General features: G+C 41.2%; 1 protein-coding gene across 1 annotated transcript in view; it reads right to left on the reverse strand.

The window, feature by feature from the left end:
* The window catches only part of TRPC5 (transient receptor potential cation channel, subfamily C, member 5), a 62,569-nt gene that overhangs the window by 23,605 nt on the left and 22,242 nt on the right, over window positions 1-16,722 (reverse strand). Inside the window, exons 3-5 of the mRNA XM_009327843.1 lie at window positions 9,391-9,727; window positions 5,950-6,089; window positions 1,577-1,899 (exon numbers count right to left, since the gene is read on the reverse strand). Of these exons, the coding sequence (XP_009326118.1) occupies window positions 1,577-1,899; window positions 5,950-6,089; window positions 9,391-9,727 (800 nt within the window). The remainder of the gene's footprint in view (window positions 1-1,576; window positions 1,900-5,949; window positions 6,090-9,390; window positions 9,728-16,722) is intronic.

Raw genomic sequence — 16,722 nt, forward strand, 5'->3', positions numbered from 1 at the left:
GCTCTTTTTCTTTAGTCAAATCCTGCTGTTGTTTTCTCCACTAACCTGCTGACAGTGAAATCTGTAAAACAACTGGTTTGCAATGGAGACAGGTCCAAACCAGAATGCAGAACTGAATACATCTGTTCACCATAGCTCCAGGGAAAGGCAGGCTCTAGTCCTGAACTTTGTGGGTTTGACCCTTTGTGAGCTAGAAGTTGCCGCTTAACAAACATCGTGCTTGCCGAACATTTCTCCCTCTGGCTGCTGCATCAATATGGACGTAGATCAAGGAACACTATTTAACTCCTTTGCCAGGGCAGCACAACACATTTCTGGGGCATGCGAAGCAATTAAAATAGAAAAAAGACCAAAGTCTTTAATTCTGTTTTTCATTAGCACTGTGCAGTTCCATTCACTTCCTCCAGATATAGATGGGCTTAATGAGAAAATTAATCAAGCCTATGGTGTTCCTGCTCTGCAGTGGAAAACGGCAGCACGTCTGGTCTACCAGGTCATGATGCTCTTGTAAGGCTGGACTCTATCCCATGAAAATCCCCCACTGCTTTTAAGGAGGGAGCCCGCAGGACAACGCTGGGGCCTTTCCTCTTCCAAACTAGTCATGTGGCCTCAGCCATCATCTGCTTTTGATAACGGTGCAAATAGCTCACAAATCCTTTCTTAACCTCAAGCCTTCAGCTGAGGAAGGGTGGAGAATTATTGGGCATTATGACAAGTTTTATTTAATTTAGCATAAAGTGGTGGACAACAGTTTTGTTTTGCTTGTTTGCAGGGCGTAGGCCTTTTTCTAGACCGTGCTTTATTTATTTCTCTTCCCATTGTGTTTTAAGTACTGTGCAAGCAGCAAGAACAATTGGGTGGGGGCTGATTATTATAATTATTTCCACTATTAGTAATTAAAACAAATACATCAGAAAGACAATTCATGTTAATTTTCAGCATGTGCTATCTCTTTCAACCCTGCCAGCTGTCATCACAGCAATTTCCATGCCAACATCTCAGTAAAGTACCAGCATTTCCAGCAAAAAGGATTTTGCTGGGATTTTAGTCTCACCCCACTGCAAGGAGATCAGAGAAGCCTGCAACATCATGTATGCATAAAAATGACCTAGGTGAGATTGCTGTTGTTGCTGTATCACATTATTTACTAATACCTTTTTTTCATAGGTTTATCCCTTGTTTTCTACATTTTCTTTAGCTTCTCCTCCTTTCCTCCGGAATCAGACAAAACAATTATTATGGCAAAAGGATACTTGCTTTCTCAAATATACTGAAATTGTACATAGCCATAATAAAATTTAAGTTGCAGGATCATGTAGGGAGACTCTTTGGTCCAGAACTAAAACGATTGTCTCCCACTTGCAGACCTAAGTAAGAGGCTTTCTGACAGCAAAGCTCAGCAGAATGTCTGCCTGAGTTAACTCACACCTTTCCTGCATAGTCAACCAGCTCACCTGATATTTGCGAATGAATAAATAAAGGCACTTTCAGTGCAGCGACAGACAACAGGCAAAGGCAGGTAGGACAGGGGACAGTGGAAGTCAACCTTAAAAACAGAAAGGAAAGGACGTCTTACGTGGAGAAGGCATTGTTCTGTTTCTCACATCGGATCCCCTTGCAGTTGTTGGGTTCCTCCGAGGCACTGGTCTCGTAATAAAAATAAAGCTGGTTCAGTCCATTGGCAAAAGCCAGAAGCACCAGACAGTAGATAAAAAGGAATTTAAGGATGTCTAGCAGCATGCGTCCCAGAGAAATCTGCAAGGGTCCCAGGTGTGAATTTGCTGTAAACAGGGATATGAGACGCAAGGAACTTAAAATGTTGGATATTGCAAAGAGGGCTTCTGCAATGAGAGTCGGGTGCCACATTTCCCATTCCTCCCTTGGACGAGAACCGTTATACTGAAAGAAATAACAAGGGTATAAAAGTGAATTATGTTGTAATTACTCTGAGGTAACTCAGAAAGTCACACCTGCTAATACTAATGCTTCACATGTAAATACTAACCAGGTACAGGTAACACAAGAAGTACTTTTAAACTCTTAAGTCTCAGCTACTGTCAGACTAACATTTGGGATTCAGGATTGAAGCTGACTTGATCAGGGCAGAGACTTAGGTTTAATGCTGCCTTCTTATGAACTCTCCCTACCAGATCATGACCCCCTGATATGGATAGTTGTGGGACCAGCTTTTCTTTAGAGGTTTCTGGTATGTTGCCTGTTGTTAGCCTAAATTTAGAAAACAGGCCTTTTGAATTTCGAGTCCACTGTTTGCAGGTTCTTCAGGTCCATGGGTTCATACACAATCTTCTTCTCTTTCAACATTTAATGGGGTTCAGGCTGCCCTTTAGCAGGTTCAGGTAGGAAATTTCCAATTACTTTTTTTTCTTTTTCCTCCTAAATATGACCGCACATTCAAAACACTGCACATTCCAGGAAGAATGTGAGGGAGGGGGAAGGGAGGGAAGAAGGAAAGCAATGAACTATTGAGCGTAAGAAGTGGATGCTTTCCTTCCCTAGTAATCTCCAAAAAAGTGCCAACAGCCCAGAACCAAAATGCTTTCTTCATATTAATTTTCTTATTAGTTAATTTGTCATGGCAATTTTAGGAGAGCTGCTAAAGCAGAGGTCATAATTACAGCTGAAACACTGGATACATTTGAGTGCATCAATTATAACATTAACTTGGTTTGTAATGTAACTGTAAAAGCAGAAGCGTTTTCTGAGCAAAGTGCAGCCAGATGCAAATAGGTAACACAAAAGAGCTGGTTGTATAAATGTAACTACTCCGGCTTAGCTACACTGGCACAACAGAATGGAGTAAAAGATGTTTTAACATCAAAGAATAATTGTCCTTTTAACATTTGTCTCTGCTCATTTAACATGTATAAAAAGGCAAAAATGTACTTAGAATAATATAGCTAATAGTGTAGCCAGCATGTTTAGGATTCCTAAAATAATTTTTGTACCTTTTAAAAGGAAATGGTATCAATATCATACTGACAGGTGAGTTTGCAGGGACTTTCTGTTTAAATCTGAAGGTCCAATACATGAGCTCACAATTTTTTCAAGGACACAGCTAAAAGCAAGTTGATATTTCAAACTATTCCTCTGTATAAAGGAGCTGAGACACGATACAAAGGCATTTCAGCATGACCTCCGATTGCTTGTGACATTTCCAAAATGTTCTTTATTACATGAACATCATGGCCTGAGTCTGTTAACTTGATTTGAAGATGGGTCTTAAAATGTTTACAAACAGGCAGACATGTTAACTTTTTGCCAGTATCCAGCAGTGGGAGTGGATGGTTGTGATCGGAAAGCCTCCCCTGCCTAGAGAGCAGATTTGCACAGTTGTTCTCAATTCTCTTCTGCATGCCGGCTGGACGCAGCAGCCCAGGGGCTCTCTGCTACAGTTTAGCATAGACTGCATGTAAAGGTATGTGAAAAGGTCTTCTTCGTCTCACATCTATTTTTAAAGCAACTTGTTAGGGTCATATTTTGGCCCTTTATAAACTGATGGTATATCCTTGCTTGGAAAACAGCAGTCTCTTCAGAGCAGCCTAGCATCATAGGTAATAGAGAAACAGAGGATTTCAGAGGCATCTAATGAAGCTGGGTATCTGGGAAGGCTGGAGTTGTTTGGGTTAGGCATCAGAAGATGAAGATGAAACACAGCAGAGATGTATACAGAGTAGTACAGATAAGTTACACCAGGCAGTCACATTTACCCTTCCTCATTGCGTGATAATTCAATGCAGCAAATGAAAACTGATTAAGAAAGTATTTTTACCCTAAAATTAGCCTGAAGATTTCTTTGGTATTGGACAATCTTAGGGCCAGGTCTTGTAACCGGTCAAATCAAGAAAAAAAAAGTCTCCATGTAAAAACAAGGATGGAAAACATTAGTGTCAGTATGCAATTTATTTTTCTGATATTTGGCAGAAAGCTAAATGCCCATGTAATCCTTTGAAGTTCTAAGAAGTGTTAGGAGACGGTATATTGGCATATATACCAGCCTTTTGCAGCTCAGGGCTGTTCTATAAATAACAGAAACCTTTACAAGTCATGCTGCAAAAGGTTTTGAAGCCATTATCAACATTATAAATCCTCATGTTTCAGAGCATACTGCAACCTCTAAGTGACATAGGTCAGAAAGGAACTTCTGTGAGCATGCTGTTTCAGAACTACTTCTATACAAGATTTTATGCACCTCTCAGAATTGTCTGACATTGGTCCTCGTCAGGAGCAGACCTTAGATCAGTCAGGTTTAATCCAAGTGGGTCTGATCTGTACTCAAACTGATATATTCCTGTAAGCATTCTTTTGTGTGCTGGCATTTAGGTCTTTGTAGTTAGCCTGTAAGTTTCTGTAGTTCTTACAGAGTATATAAAGAAAGCTGCACTTCCTTTGTACGTGTGGTTTGGCTATGAGTTTAAATCTCAGTATGTGACTGTACAAATCTGTGGATGCACAGCTCTTCCAGTAAATTGTGTCTGAGAAAGAGAAAGAGCGAGATTGTTAACAGTTTACCATTTGTTCGTGAATCTTACAATTTCCACAGCATTTTTTCGTATTGCCCACAGTTTAAAAACCAACCTTTCAAGTCTGCAATTTCCTCACTGGTTCTGAATGTTGGGAGAAAAAAGATGTAATCTGTTCCTGCTTTGATGCTGCTACAGAGCTGCCTCTTCAGGGAGCAGCAACTATCTTAAAGCTTTTCCCTTTGAAAAACTAACTCACCACTATGCAGCCTTCTGGATTTTAAAAAGGCCCCACAGCAGGACTGCTTGCTACAGAGTTTTTTATAAAAGCCTTGCCATTTTGGAGTCAATGATGAGCTTTGTGAAATTTTCTCCTCTTTTCCTCTCCGCCTGCATACATGCTTGGGCGGGACTAAACAAGGTTGCTTTGGGGAAGTGCTTGTCCTGGTTATTAGGAGGTGGGCTGAAAGAAGTACTACCTTTCCACGAGGGCAAAAACAACACAGTAGCAAAGCAAAACTAGAAAGCGTGTAAGTGGCCAAGGAGCAGAATCCAGTTACTTGATTTACACCTGTGTAATTACACTAACTGTAGTGAAGTTACTGCTGATTCATACCAAGAAAAGAATCGGGCCAAGCAGCTCCAACTGAAGTCAAAGAGAGCCATTGCATAAGCAAGTTTGCAGGAGGCCATTTGTGTCTTGTCTGTGTCTTTGAAAAAGAGAGACAGAAGGAAAGTGCTTCAGGCCATCCTCTGGCTTCAAAATGTGCATACGCTAACTTGGAGCATCAGAAGTTCATAGATGTGGAAGGTGCTTTTGAGGATGAGCTCTGATGTGCATTCTTGCCATAAATGGAACATGACAGTGAAGAATCTACACAGTGTTAACGCTCCGGCATGCTCCTTTGTAATTTCCTTGCCTATAGTTTAAAACTATATATTGAAGAGAATAAGTTGACTCCTTTATATCAGATGATATATACTAGCAGGCTTGCTATTCTTAGTAGACTTTTCACAAACTTCTGATTAGTAATCTACAGGTCTGTAGGACTACAGATTATAAAGCTTGGCTGTAGATGTTTTCAGATAACCCTATTCTTGTTTTTCCTTTGCTGTTTTATTTAAAAATCATGTTTTCATTATGTCTAGCATTGTTGAAAGAGATCCAGCGTCAGTATGGAAAACAAAACGTATCTTTGGCAACTGAGTAGCTACAAAACGGACAGCAAGTGGGGAAACTTCTACCCAATGCCCAAGCAATCTACTTCAGTCTTTATCAGAGTCAGGATGAGAAGGACGATCATTCTCCAAACAAATTAATAAGCTTTCCAGGTGAATTTTCAAAACTGGACTGCTTGAAAAGCAGCTATTCTCTTTGACCTGTAATTTTGATTTTGACAGTTTCTACCCTGTGTACTATAGTTCTCACAAGCAAGTTACAAATTCTCTCTAATACAAGTTACTGTACCTTGACGTAGGCAACAATTTTAAGGGAGATAGTTGCAAGATAGAGAGAGTTCATTGCAAAATCCATCAGATTCCACCAGTCATGTACGTACTCATTGAATCCACCATCCCACATTTCCTTGATTTCTCCCCAGATAAAACCTGTAGAAAGAAAAAGAGTTCATTGTCATGACGAGGTATTATTTGCCATTAAAGCACTGTGTATATCTGATGTAATAAAAGACAATTCTAAATTAACAGCTTGGAAAAAAATCTCTCATTCCCCCTGTCTCCTACAAAGTATAATACTGCTGATTATGAGACATTTTACAACTCTGTGGGGAATGTAGTCTAGAGAGACAAGAAAAAGACATAGGTTTCCTATCCAGGGCTCCAGATATACACACAAGGAGACTGCTTGAAACATACGTTAATTATAACTAGTATGAATGGATTGGCTCAGATGAAATTTGTTCTACATGAATAAAATATTTAAGCAACTGTATTTGGTATAGTTTCTAACAGATTGTCTATTCTCATAGAAACTATAAGTAATTCATTGCTCAGCTGGACAGTACTGAATTTTCCTGACTTTCTCTGCAGAACATGCAACACTAGTACCAGCTTCTGCGTCACAGTACGTTTCCTCCCTGACCTGGAAATATCACACCAAAGAAGGAAGAAGTGAATTAATTCTCTATGCTCAGTCACTGTATTTATGCATCTTGCTGCACAAAAAGCCCATAGGGAATATTTGTGAAAAAAGGTAGGACTCAGCATGAAAAAGGGCACTGCAGCCTGGCATCGCATCTCTCAGCAATGACTCACCTAATGTCAAATATGGCTATGGGTTCTGTGAGGTGAATATTTGTTCCCAAGGATACGGCCAGAGCCCATCATCTCAATGCTGAAATGCCTTCTGGTAGTAATTTTTGGCACTTGCTAACATTCACTATACCTCCTTGCAGCTGGAGGGGTGAGGGGCAGCTTCTAAAGTTCATTACCAAACTGCTAAACTTGCCTGGCATACAATTCTAATTTTAAGTAACATCTATGTCCTTTATTGTAGAACTGTTTAAGTATTTTTGAAAGCCTAAGTCCCATTAAAAAGCAAGTGGCAGCTAGGCTCCTTCATCACCTACATGCCTCTGAGAATGTCTTTAGAGCCCCCAAATATTTTGAATTACGCAGTTTACAACATTATCCTTGAATTAAGACCTCAAACATGTGTGAAAAGAAAAAAACCCAACAAAATACACCTCCAGGTGCACTACCAATATAGTTACCCAAATCGCTACCCATACCTAACCACAGGATACTGCAGTGGTCACTGAAATGCTACTTGCAACTCAAGTTTTAGGACCCGAAAGCTCAATCTGAAGAGCAGATAATGTTGAAATGAACTTCTGCAAACATCCAAATATCAATCTTGGCTCTTCAGCTGCCAGCCAGCAGGTCAATGGTCAGGCAAGCATAATGTCAAGGCCAGTAAGATAATTTTATTACAGCTGCCTCCAAATCTTTGCATGCACACAAAAACATGAAATAAAATAAATCAGTGGAGAGAAGCCTGTGGAAGAACTCATACACTGTATTTATAGTGAGTTACCATTGCTGGTTACTATAGTTACAACAATGCTGTGTGTGCCTGTTCTCTCTCTCCTTTTATAGTAGAAAATATTTCTTAAATAATAACCTTTAATCTGGTGAAACTGTTCTAATTTCTCCATTTAATAAACAGTCCCACAATATCCCTATTTATCCGAAACAAAGGAACTCAAAAAGAAGAGCAGACAGCTGTAAGAGGTGATTTTGAAAGGGTTTTTTTAATGTATTATCCTTCTTTCATCTGCAAATCAGTTTTGCTGAAATGCCTACCATTTCCCTCAATTTTAACCATGAAGTTAAGGATAAAGAGATCGCCTAAGCTCAGAAAAGACATTTAACCTTCTCAGCTTATTCTGAAGTTTCTACCAACACATGCATTTCAATGCCATAAATCAGTTTAGTAAGATAATGAGGCTTGAGTTACCATTTGTAAGTTGTGGTAGAGCTGTGCAAGGAGCAAAGTGCCCTGGGTCTCGATGGAAAGTGATTTGTGAACATGTCTGCAACTCTTACTTTCTTTCCTTGTTTTCCATCAGCAATTTTAGGTTTGGCATGGGGAACAGCTAGGCTCATCCAGCACAGAACCAGCCTGATCCAGAGCCACCACAGAAACGAGGAGCTGGGGCCCAGTGTTACCAGGAGAGGGGAGCCAGCAGGCACAGGAAAGCAGAGGTGGACCCGTGAGAAGCATTGAGGAGCCATAAGGAGAGCTCCAGAGATTGAGGTTTGTGAGAGGTGTCCTCAGAAAGCATCAGTGTGGCTTTCCAGGCCACTGACGCCTACTAGACAGTCACAATTCACTGTTACCTGACCTCTGGGGTCTTGCACTGAACTGACCTGGGCTGCATGGACAGAGGCTGGAGGAGAGCTATAAAGGTGTGGAAACCATTGCCCGTGAGCAGGCCTCCTAGTAACAGCCCAGCTCACAGCGGTGCTACATGTTAATGGTACGGCAAGGGAGATGGGAGCTTAGAGGAGAGATCATGCTTCTAATGGAGTCCACAGGTTTTCACTTGCTGTTGTGTTGGAGCTCAGTTTGAAAGGGTAAACACTTCTCTCTCATCAAAAATATATCCAGCTACGCTTCTCTGCTCTTCTCCCTCAGTGGCTCTATCCACTTTCTCCCATACCATCTCACTACCTCACCCGTGTATCCTGCCTTCAGAAACACAGATGCCTTCTTTTCTTCACAGTTGTGGTGGCCCGAGCCAGACCGGAATAAGAGCCTCACATTTAACCTTCTGATGATAAATACTCCCTCCTTCTCCTGCTTATATTAGAGCGCTTGATATTGATTTGGTCAGTGTTTATCAGCACAGAGGCATACAGCAGAGTGAGATTTATCTTCCCTTTTCTGCCTTCCTGTAGGTTTTTTGGGAGTCTGGGACCCCAGGAATAAACAGGCCTGGCATCTGTGCACTGACTCCAGGAGTAGATCAGTAAGAAGGTGAAAGCAGAGACAGGCTCTCGGCGCTGCCTTCTGCCATGTACCAGCCAGCAGAACTAAGCCAGCATGAGAAGTGACGCTATTTGTTACTAGCGTGATGCAGAAGCTAATTCCTAACCCGTTCCTCGCACAGAGCATGGGAAAGCAAGTAGAGAGCTGCATCTGCTGCGGTTTACTCAGGGTCATGTCTAAAGGTGTGTCAGATGGCAATATGAACAGCAGAAGAGCCCTAGGCCAACAGGATCTGTTGTTCCAGAAGGAGCCCAGCTGTTTTATACAGTTAGTGAAGCTGGCTGCCAAATCTCTTTACATGCTGATGATGCTGAGATCAGGAATGAGTCTCCACACAGTTGCCACGGGTGTGAGTCAGGCAACTGTGGCTCAGGCATTTTTGTGTTTCTGATTTACCTAGAACCCAGGGCAGGATCATCCACTCCACAATGGTGGGAGGTGGTCCCTGCACGTGAAGGTCAGTCCTGACGATGTGCTGCGACGCCAGCAGGAGCATGAAGAGGAAGGTTAGGTAAGAGCCAGTGTGGCAGATAAACTTTATAAATGGCTTTTTAATGAACAGTCCCAGCCTGCTCTTCGGTGCAATCAGATATGCCACGGATAGCACAGGAAATAGCAGTCCAATGGTGACACAGGTCAAGAGTTTTACTGCCCAGTGTTTCCGCCTCCATCCTGGAAAACCATCATACCAAAGCGTTGCTAGTAGCTGCTGGCAGTTTGGCTGAGCAACAAACTGAGGAGGAAAGAAAAAGAAAGATTATTAGACTGGTACTTCATGTGCACTCCCCCTCACATATGTGTTAGAGCCCACACAGATCCTCATATTAAGTTTGGGGCTGGCTGTGGGGTGGAAAAGCATAATTTGGAGACAGAGGGAGGAAAGGAGGGAGATTTTGCTCTTATTTTTCTACATAGGATTTAAGATTTCTTCTATGAGGTTTTTTCTGTTTGAAGCATCCTTATGTAGATCAGTCACACATCACATATGAAGCCTCGTGCAAAAGTGATACAACAAAAATTACTACGAGCTTTTTCTCTTCCCGTATGTTTCTCTTTCAGCACGTTTCTTTTCAGAATTTTTCAGGTTTCGACTGCCTCAAACAACTCACTGTCAGCATCTTTAAGAAGTGACTAAAAGATGAAACAGGAGGGAAAAGGTGTAAAGCTCTGAGAGTGCGTGTATGTGAGGGGGGGGGGGGGGGGGGGAGGGGGGGGGGGGAAAGCCAGAAGTGTGTGGGGTGCTGCACGTGGTTTTGTGCAAGGAGGCCAGCATATGTGTGTGTGGGATGGGCTGGGCATGAGACAGCATGCAGTAATGTAAAGTTCAGCCAGGTGACATCTGTTGGGAAGCAGGACAGCACATTTGTAAATGTGCCTTGCTATGAAGGAAGAGAGCAGTTGTAAAATGTAAGAGATTAAGCAGAGGCAAAAAGAAATCTTTGATCACGGTACCAAAAGTGACACTTGAAAGTTTACTTTCACTCTGTAAAAAATAGCATTATGATGGTGATTTATTGCATCTCTGACTCCATACCAGACATGCTCAGGTTGCAACTACTTCAGACTGTTCTAACACCTAACAGCCTTTGGAATTTCAAACGCAAGCCACGGTATTTCTGGTCTATGCCAGAAGACTTTATGTTCCTGATTATACCTGGACAGCCCCATGGTTTTCAAAACTTTTCAGACCCATAGCTAATTAGAGATGTCTGCAAGACCAACTGTGTTTTTCTTTACATATTTGATTTCTAATCCATCTTAACAAAGTTATACTTCTGATCTACGAAATTCAGATTGCTCACTGGGCTCTGCAAGTTCAAAAGCAAAATCTCAACTATTGTTCTGAGGATGCTTGTTATACTTACTCTGCTGTAATTAAACCCAAAAAACTGTCCTAGCATGGATACAGTTATCGATAACATACTCCTGTAGCAATATAACTACATCTATGACTGCACACAGCTATATCAGAAAGAATCACCCTTCCAATGGACACAATAGCACTAGCAGCCTTTATCAAGGAGAAAAGAGCTCTTATAACGGAGACGTAAAGCGGTGAGTGACCTGAAGATGACAGCACTGTTTATTACACTTGGCTCGTCTATATTTAAAAGGGATCTCTGGACGGGATGTAGTGCCACCACACTCTTCTTCCCCCTCAAGGAAGATTTTATCAGGCAAAGCACTCTTTCACCACTACAATTTAAACGAGCTCTTGGAAGGACTTTGCCATGGTAGCAAAGGGACTGGCTTCTGAATACAAGAGTCTTACTATTTTGCCACCCCAAATTGGTATGATTTTTCGACCCTGGCAGAAGCCCCTATGTAGACACTACTGCACTCAATGTAGATATGGCCTGAGCTAATACTGAATCAGCCATCACATGTGCATTTATGAGACAGTTACAAGGCTCTTCTCATCATATCTAAAGATACCTAGGACTCCCTGTAGGTCTTAGTCACCAGGAGATCAGATTCGGCGTGACAGAGACAATTCTTAATAAAAGCTTTAGCACATACCCATATCTTTTAAATATTTGTTCACCGCCAAAACAGCCCAATATTGGGAGGACTTTTCATGTGCAGTTCTCAGAGTGCTCTATACAAGCAGAGCACTGTCACTGCCATGTTCAAAACGACTAAACCAAGGTCAAGCGAAAGAAAAAATTCATTGCTCAGTCTGATAAAGTCATTCATTTCTGTAGGTATTTTTAGATTTTGTGAATATATTTTATATGCTATAACAGGCTGTTTATACCAGAATCAGACCGTTTTTGGACTGGGTGGTTCAAATATATGGACTGACCAAAATTAGTATTGAAAATAAGATCTCCAAGAGGAATATCTGGCATTTATGAAGCTGGATGTTTATGTATTATTACTATAATAAACATGACTGCTGTATCTAACATACAAGTGACACCATGCTCCAGAGGGCATCAGGAAAGAAAATCAGAAATGCATTTGATTTGGAATCAACCTACGCATGCATGCAGCAGAAACTGGACAATAGTTGATATGGTGATGATCTCCAGAAAAAGCCAAGGCCTGTTGCCCATAACAATCAGAAAATGTTATTGTAAAATTCCAAGTCTGGGGACAGTGGTGAAACAAACAATTCTACAGAAACTGAAAAAACATCAAGCACTGCTTGTCGTTTGGTTGGTTGGTTTTTAAACTGATTTCAGAAGAGTCAGCGCATTATGTCTAAAAGTTAGAAGAAACGGAAGGTTACACTGCTGTATTTTCTCATTGAAGATCACAAACAGGAGCTGTGACCAGATGTGTTCTGCGGTAATTTACATGGTAATAGATGCTGCTGTTTCTCAGAGGTGAGGTACAACTTTTCTTTTTTTTTTTTTTAGGGAGAAAATGTATAAACACATTTTCTTTTTATCACATATGATAGAAAGCTCTAAGGGGAGAATAAAATTGTTTTTCCCTTGAGTCAAAGTCAGAGCCATTTGAGAAATCAAATGACTTTATGTTCCTCTGGTTGCTGTGCAACTTGCAAGCATCTCAAAAGTGCCTCTTCTCTGCCTAATAGCTCATTTCTAAAATCTGCTTTCTGTGTTGTATCTGATGTTAGTTCTTCAAATGGAGAGAAATTCACACATCACGGAAGAGCAGCTTTAAAGGCCAGCTTGGCAAAAGGGAACGGAAACGGAAAAAGCCATTACATTTTCCAATCAAGCCCATCCCAACCTCACTGAAAATGGCCTAAGGGAAATTTAAGCACAACACAGAAAGAAACTCTCCCTAATGTCACCAACCATCAAATGCTGTCTTTGTTAAAGGTAAGGCTAAGCACTTGCCAATGTAGGCTTTTACTAACTCATATTAGTCCAACTTATTAATCACAGATTTAAAATTAGTAAATACTGCAGCTTAGATCTCAAGTAGTGCAAGGACTACAGCTGGCTGAAAAACAAAATTTCCAGTGTGCAGAAACACTGGAATTCTGAATTGTAACGAAGAAGTCAACTAAGCCCTTGGTGTGCTGCTTAAAGAACCAATCGCTTTTCAGTAACTTTGTGTTAACTTAAAAGAACACAGAAACTAGCTATTTCCCCAAGTAGTCCTGTGAATGTTGGCCTCATCTTTGCTTCCAGGTGTTGTTACCTAGACTAAACCATCAAATTCATTGACTAGACTAAACCATTGAATGCTCAACTCAGTAAAGACTGTCTAGGACTCATACTGCTAAATCAATGCACATAAAATATAAAAACATGAAAAAGCTCAGCTTTAGCACGTTTAGGTGTGAAGTAGCCTGAAACTGCAATATTTGTAACTTTTGTTATCATCCGTAATTTCAAATTTCTTCATAAAGTTAAGGAAACAATCTTTTTTCTACTTTGCAAATAGACAGAACTGAGATCTGGAAAAACAAGTTGACTTCTCCAACAGTACTTATGCCAAGACCTTTCCTGCGTACGAGTTCAATTTCCACGTAAGTAGCGTTGCAAGTTTGTTTATTCACCTTTTTGCAAAGACTTTCATTTGCCATAGATAGAAACAGCACATGTATATATCACAGTCTTTTATCATTTCACATGAACATACTGTATGTGACAGGATTTGATATCAGTTAAAGTTTCTGCACAATGAAAAGGAGAGATCGTTATCAATTAAAAAACTGCGTATTGTCCCAGTTTTGTAGCTGGTCCAGAATCAGAGGCAAATGTACTGTACCAGAAGCTATTTGTTTAAGAAGATGAGCATATGACTTGCAAACACGGTATTTGTCCAATATGTAACAAGCACGATATCAAGCATTTTTGCAAGGACTGCTGCATTACAGGAGTCTCCAATCTCTATTACAAATGGCAGCACAAAGCATCATCCCACAGACATGATGCAGAATGTTCTGACAGCTGCATTAATGAAAATAAATGCTTCCAAAAGGCGGCATTTATACTCAATTCAGCTAATGTGTGAACTAAACATTCAATGCTATGAAGCCTGTGGTAGTGCTGGCATAACATTGTCCAGGATTGTCCCCACCTGTAGACAAAGCCTGTAGATGCATTTCTGGGGGAGGTAAACCAAAGAGCAAGCTCCTTCTCCATTACCTGTTGAGCAGAACCTGTCCCTATCTGAAGATACAGTTCACTTAATGACTAGGAGAGAAGATGCAACTCAGAGTACCTTCTTGTGAGGACAATGCCACTGTGTCACCGGTGGGCACGATGCTCAGTCTCCTGGCTTCTGAAAATAGGGATAAGTATCTTTGCCTTTCCAAGAAGTGAGATCAGCAACTTCAGTCATGGTGGGGAAGCACTTTGAGGGTAGAAACTACTGCAATACAAAGTCTTTTATGTTCTCTCTTTCCTCTTTCAGTCTTGCCAGGGTCTTTGTGTAACATTTGGCTTGCAGCTGGATTGTGCTATTAGAGAATTTAATTTTCAATGTTCATCATACTCATTGTCACCTGATTCTCTACCAAGGGGAAGATTTTTAAGGGAAAAAAGCAGCTGCTGGATGGAGCATCTTTTTCTTAATAGCTAATCTTTACTGATATTTTTATGTCATCTAAATTCTACTTCTTGGGAATTGAATGTTTTCTGCATGCGGTGCCATTAATATAAATATCGAACACAGAAATTATGTTCCATACCCCCCCCCCCTCTTATCTATGGGGAAATCCCTTATCTCTCACAGTCATAAGTAATTTAGGATCAGACACAGATGGGCTGAGATGTGAATGCCTCAGGGAGCAACTGAAATAGCTCCCTGATAGACATCACAGGGGCTGAGCACAGTATCTCTCTGCGTTTATTCTGATTATCGCGAGGGCTGCCAACAGGCTCTTCTGTTTGGAGTTTGTTGGAGTTCTTTTCTGTACTCTTGCTGCGGATGGTGATAGTGAATGCTCTTCATAAATGAATAAGCACTAATTTGTTACTGCAGAGCCCTGTGTTAATAAGCAGGACCGAGTTCTTCTATCAGTCAGCTACATCAGCTCCCAATGAGGTTACCACTGAGAGCCAAATGTGACATGGGAGCCATGAAATTAACTTTAGTTCCCCTGTCTGACACTCATTTCAATAGGTTAGATCTCACCAACAGCACTGTATCCCACAGCATATAAAACATGGCAGCTGAATACCTGCAAGGTTACTGTGTCTGGGGGTATTATTGTATGCTGCTGCCCTCTACAATTAAAGCTACTTTGGCTTTGGAAAGGCAGATTTTCGCATGAACTGAGCTAGATTTTGCAGTCTGTGTGACAATCGGGCAACTGCAGTGTCTGATGTAGTAGCATAAGTATATATTTTAGCTAGATCTGTAAAGAACGTAGATTTCTTGTGAATCCAATTCTATCATGAAAAGGATATATGCCATTGCCATTCTCCACTCAGTAGAAAGCCCTGTTCCATCCTGCAGAGGTACTGCCTTGCACCCTCTCTCTGGCAGATTGAAGGGAGATGTCTCTGAACAGTGCTGGCGAGCACAGCGTGGCCAGGCAGGGCTGGGAGCAGCAGGTCAATGCCCCTTTTCATCCCAAGGTGCTAGTAGGGGTGACGTACCCAGGCACAGAAGTACCTACTCCACACATATCAACACAACTGTGGATGCTCTGGGGAGAACACAGCCTTTCGTACTTGAATTTTCAGAATCAATTGGCTAGAATTTCTTTCCTCCCATGAAGATGTAGGAAACTCCTACACTGTCAGTCCTACCATAGGCTTGGGTTTATCAATCAATGCCAATCTTAATATCTTAACCCACAAAGCTTAATACGCACTGTCCAATAGCCCAAACATGCTGTAACACTTGGCACAATGTCAACAGGCACATGGATCACACTGTGCAATGAAGTGATCCTCTTTACTCTAACTTTGACTTCAGGAACATGAAATGGCATGCAAAGAAACGAACTTCTAAAATCCATCTTCTTCCTGCACTCCCAAATCCTGCAGATGCTCCTGCTCAAACCAAGTAGCACAACACACTTCCAGTGCAACAGACAAACCACTCTGCCTCCATTTCGTACCAAGGACAGGATCTTCTAAGGAAGAAAGGAAGTGTGGTTGTTGTGTCAGTTTGATTGCTCTTAAAGGAAATTCCAGTGGGCAATACTCAAAAACCTACATTTCTAAATTAGCCCAAGACAGAAGAGAGAAACTATCTGTGGCCTAATTTGATGTGTGCTGCAGAGAGCCAGTAAGCCCTATGAGATCAAATAGTCTACATAAGAAATACCAGCCTCCTCAAGTTTGCAGTGTTGCAAACAATGAGATGAATAAGAAAATCCTCTTGTGTAGCCCATTTCTTTTTAAAGTTCAGTCTTGTTAATGACTGCAAGGTTATTTACATTCTGCTGCTGAATTGTGAGCTGCAGAGGGTAAACACCTAACGGTTGTTCATCCTGTTAATTAAGCACTTTCTGCAACAGGAAAAAAAGGAAGAAATGAGAGAAAGAAGTTGGTGGGGAGACTGTATAACTCAGGGAAAGGGACTACAACTCAACATTCCTCCTCAGGGACTTCCAAGAGATAGTTTTTTTCTCAGGAAAATACAGGATGAATATCCTATCAAAAAAACAGCTGCTGCTCACATGCCTGTTACTAACAGTGAAGCACTGATGCAAATCCAAATGGCAGTCATTCCTGCCATTAAGAAGATCACTAGCTGAGCTGGAAGAGTCCTTCAAGAAAACCAGGTGCTACCCAAATTGCTCAATGCCTCTGCTGGTGAATAAAACAAACTCCAGATCCTCCA

The sequence above is a fragment of the Pygoscelis adeliae genome, unplaced genomic scaffold (genome assembly GCF_000699105.1).
Source record: "Pygoscelis adeliae isolate BGI_AS28 unplaced genomic scaffold, ASM69910v1 Scaffold14, whole genome shotgun sequence".
Taxonomy (NCBI): domain Eukaryota; kingdom Metazoa; phylum Chordata; class Aves; order Sphenisciformes; family Spheniscidae; genus Pygoscelis; species Pygoscelis adeliae.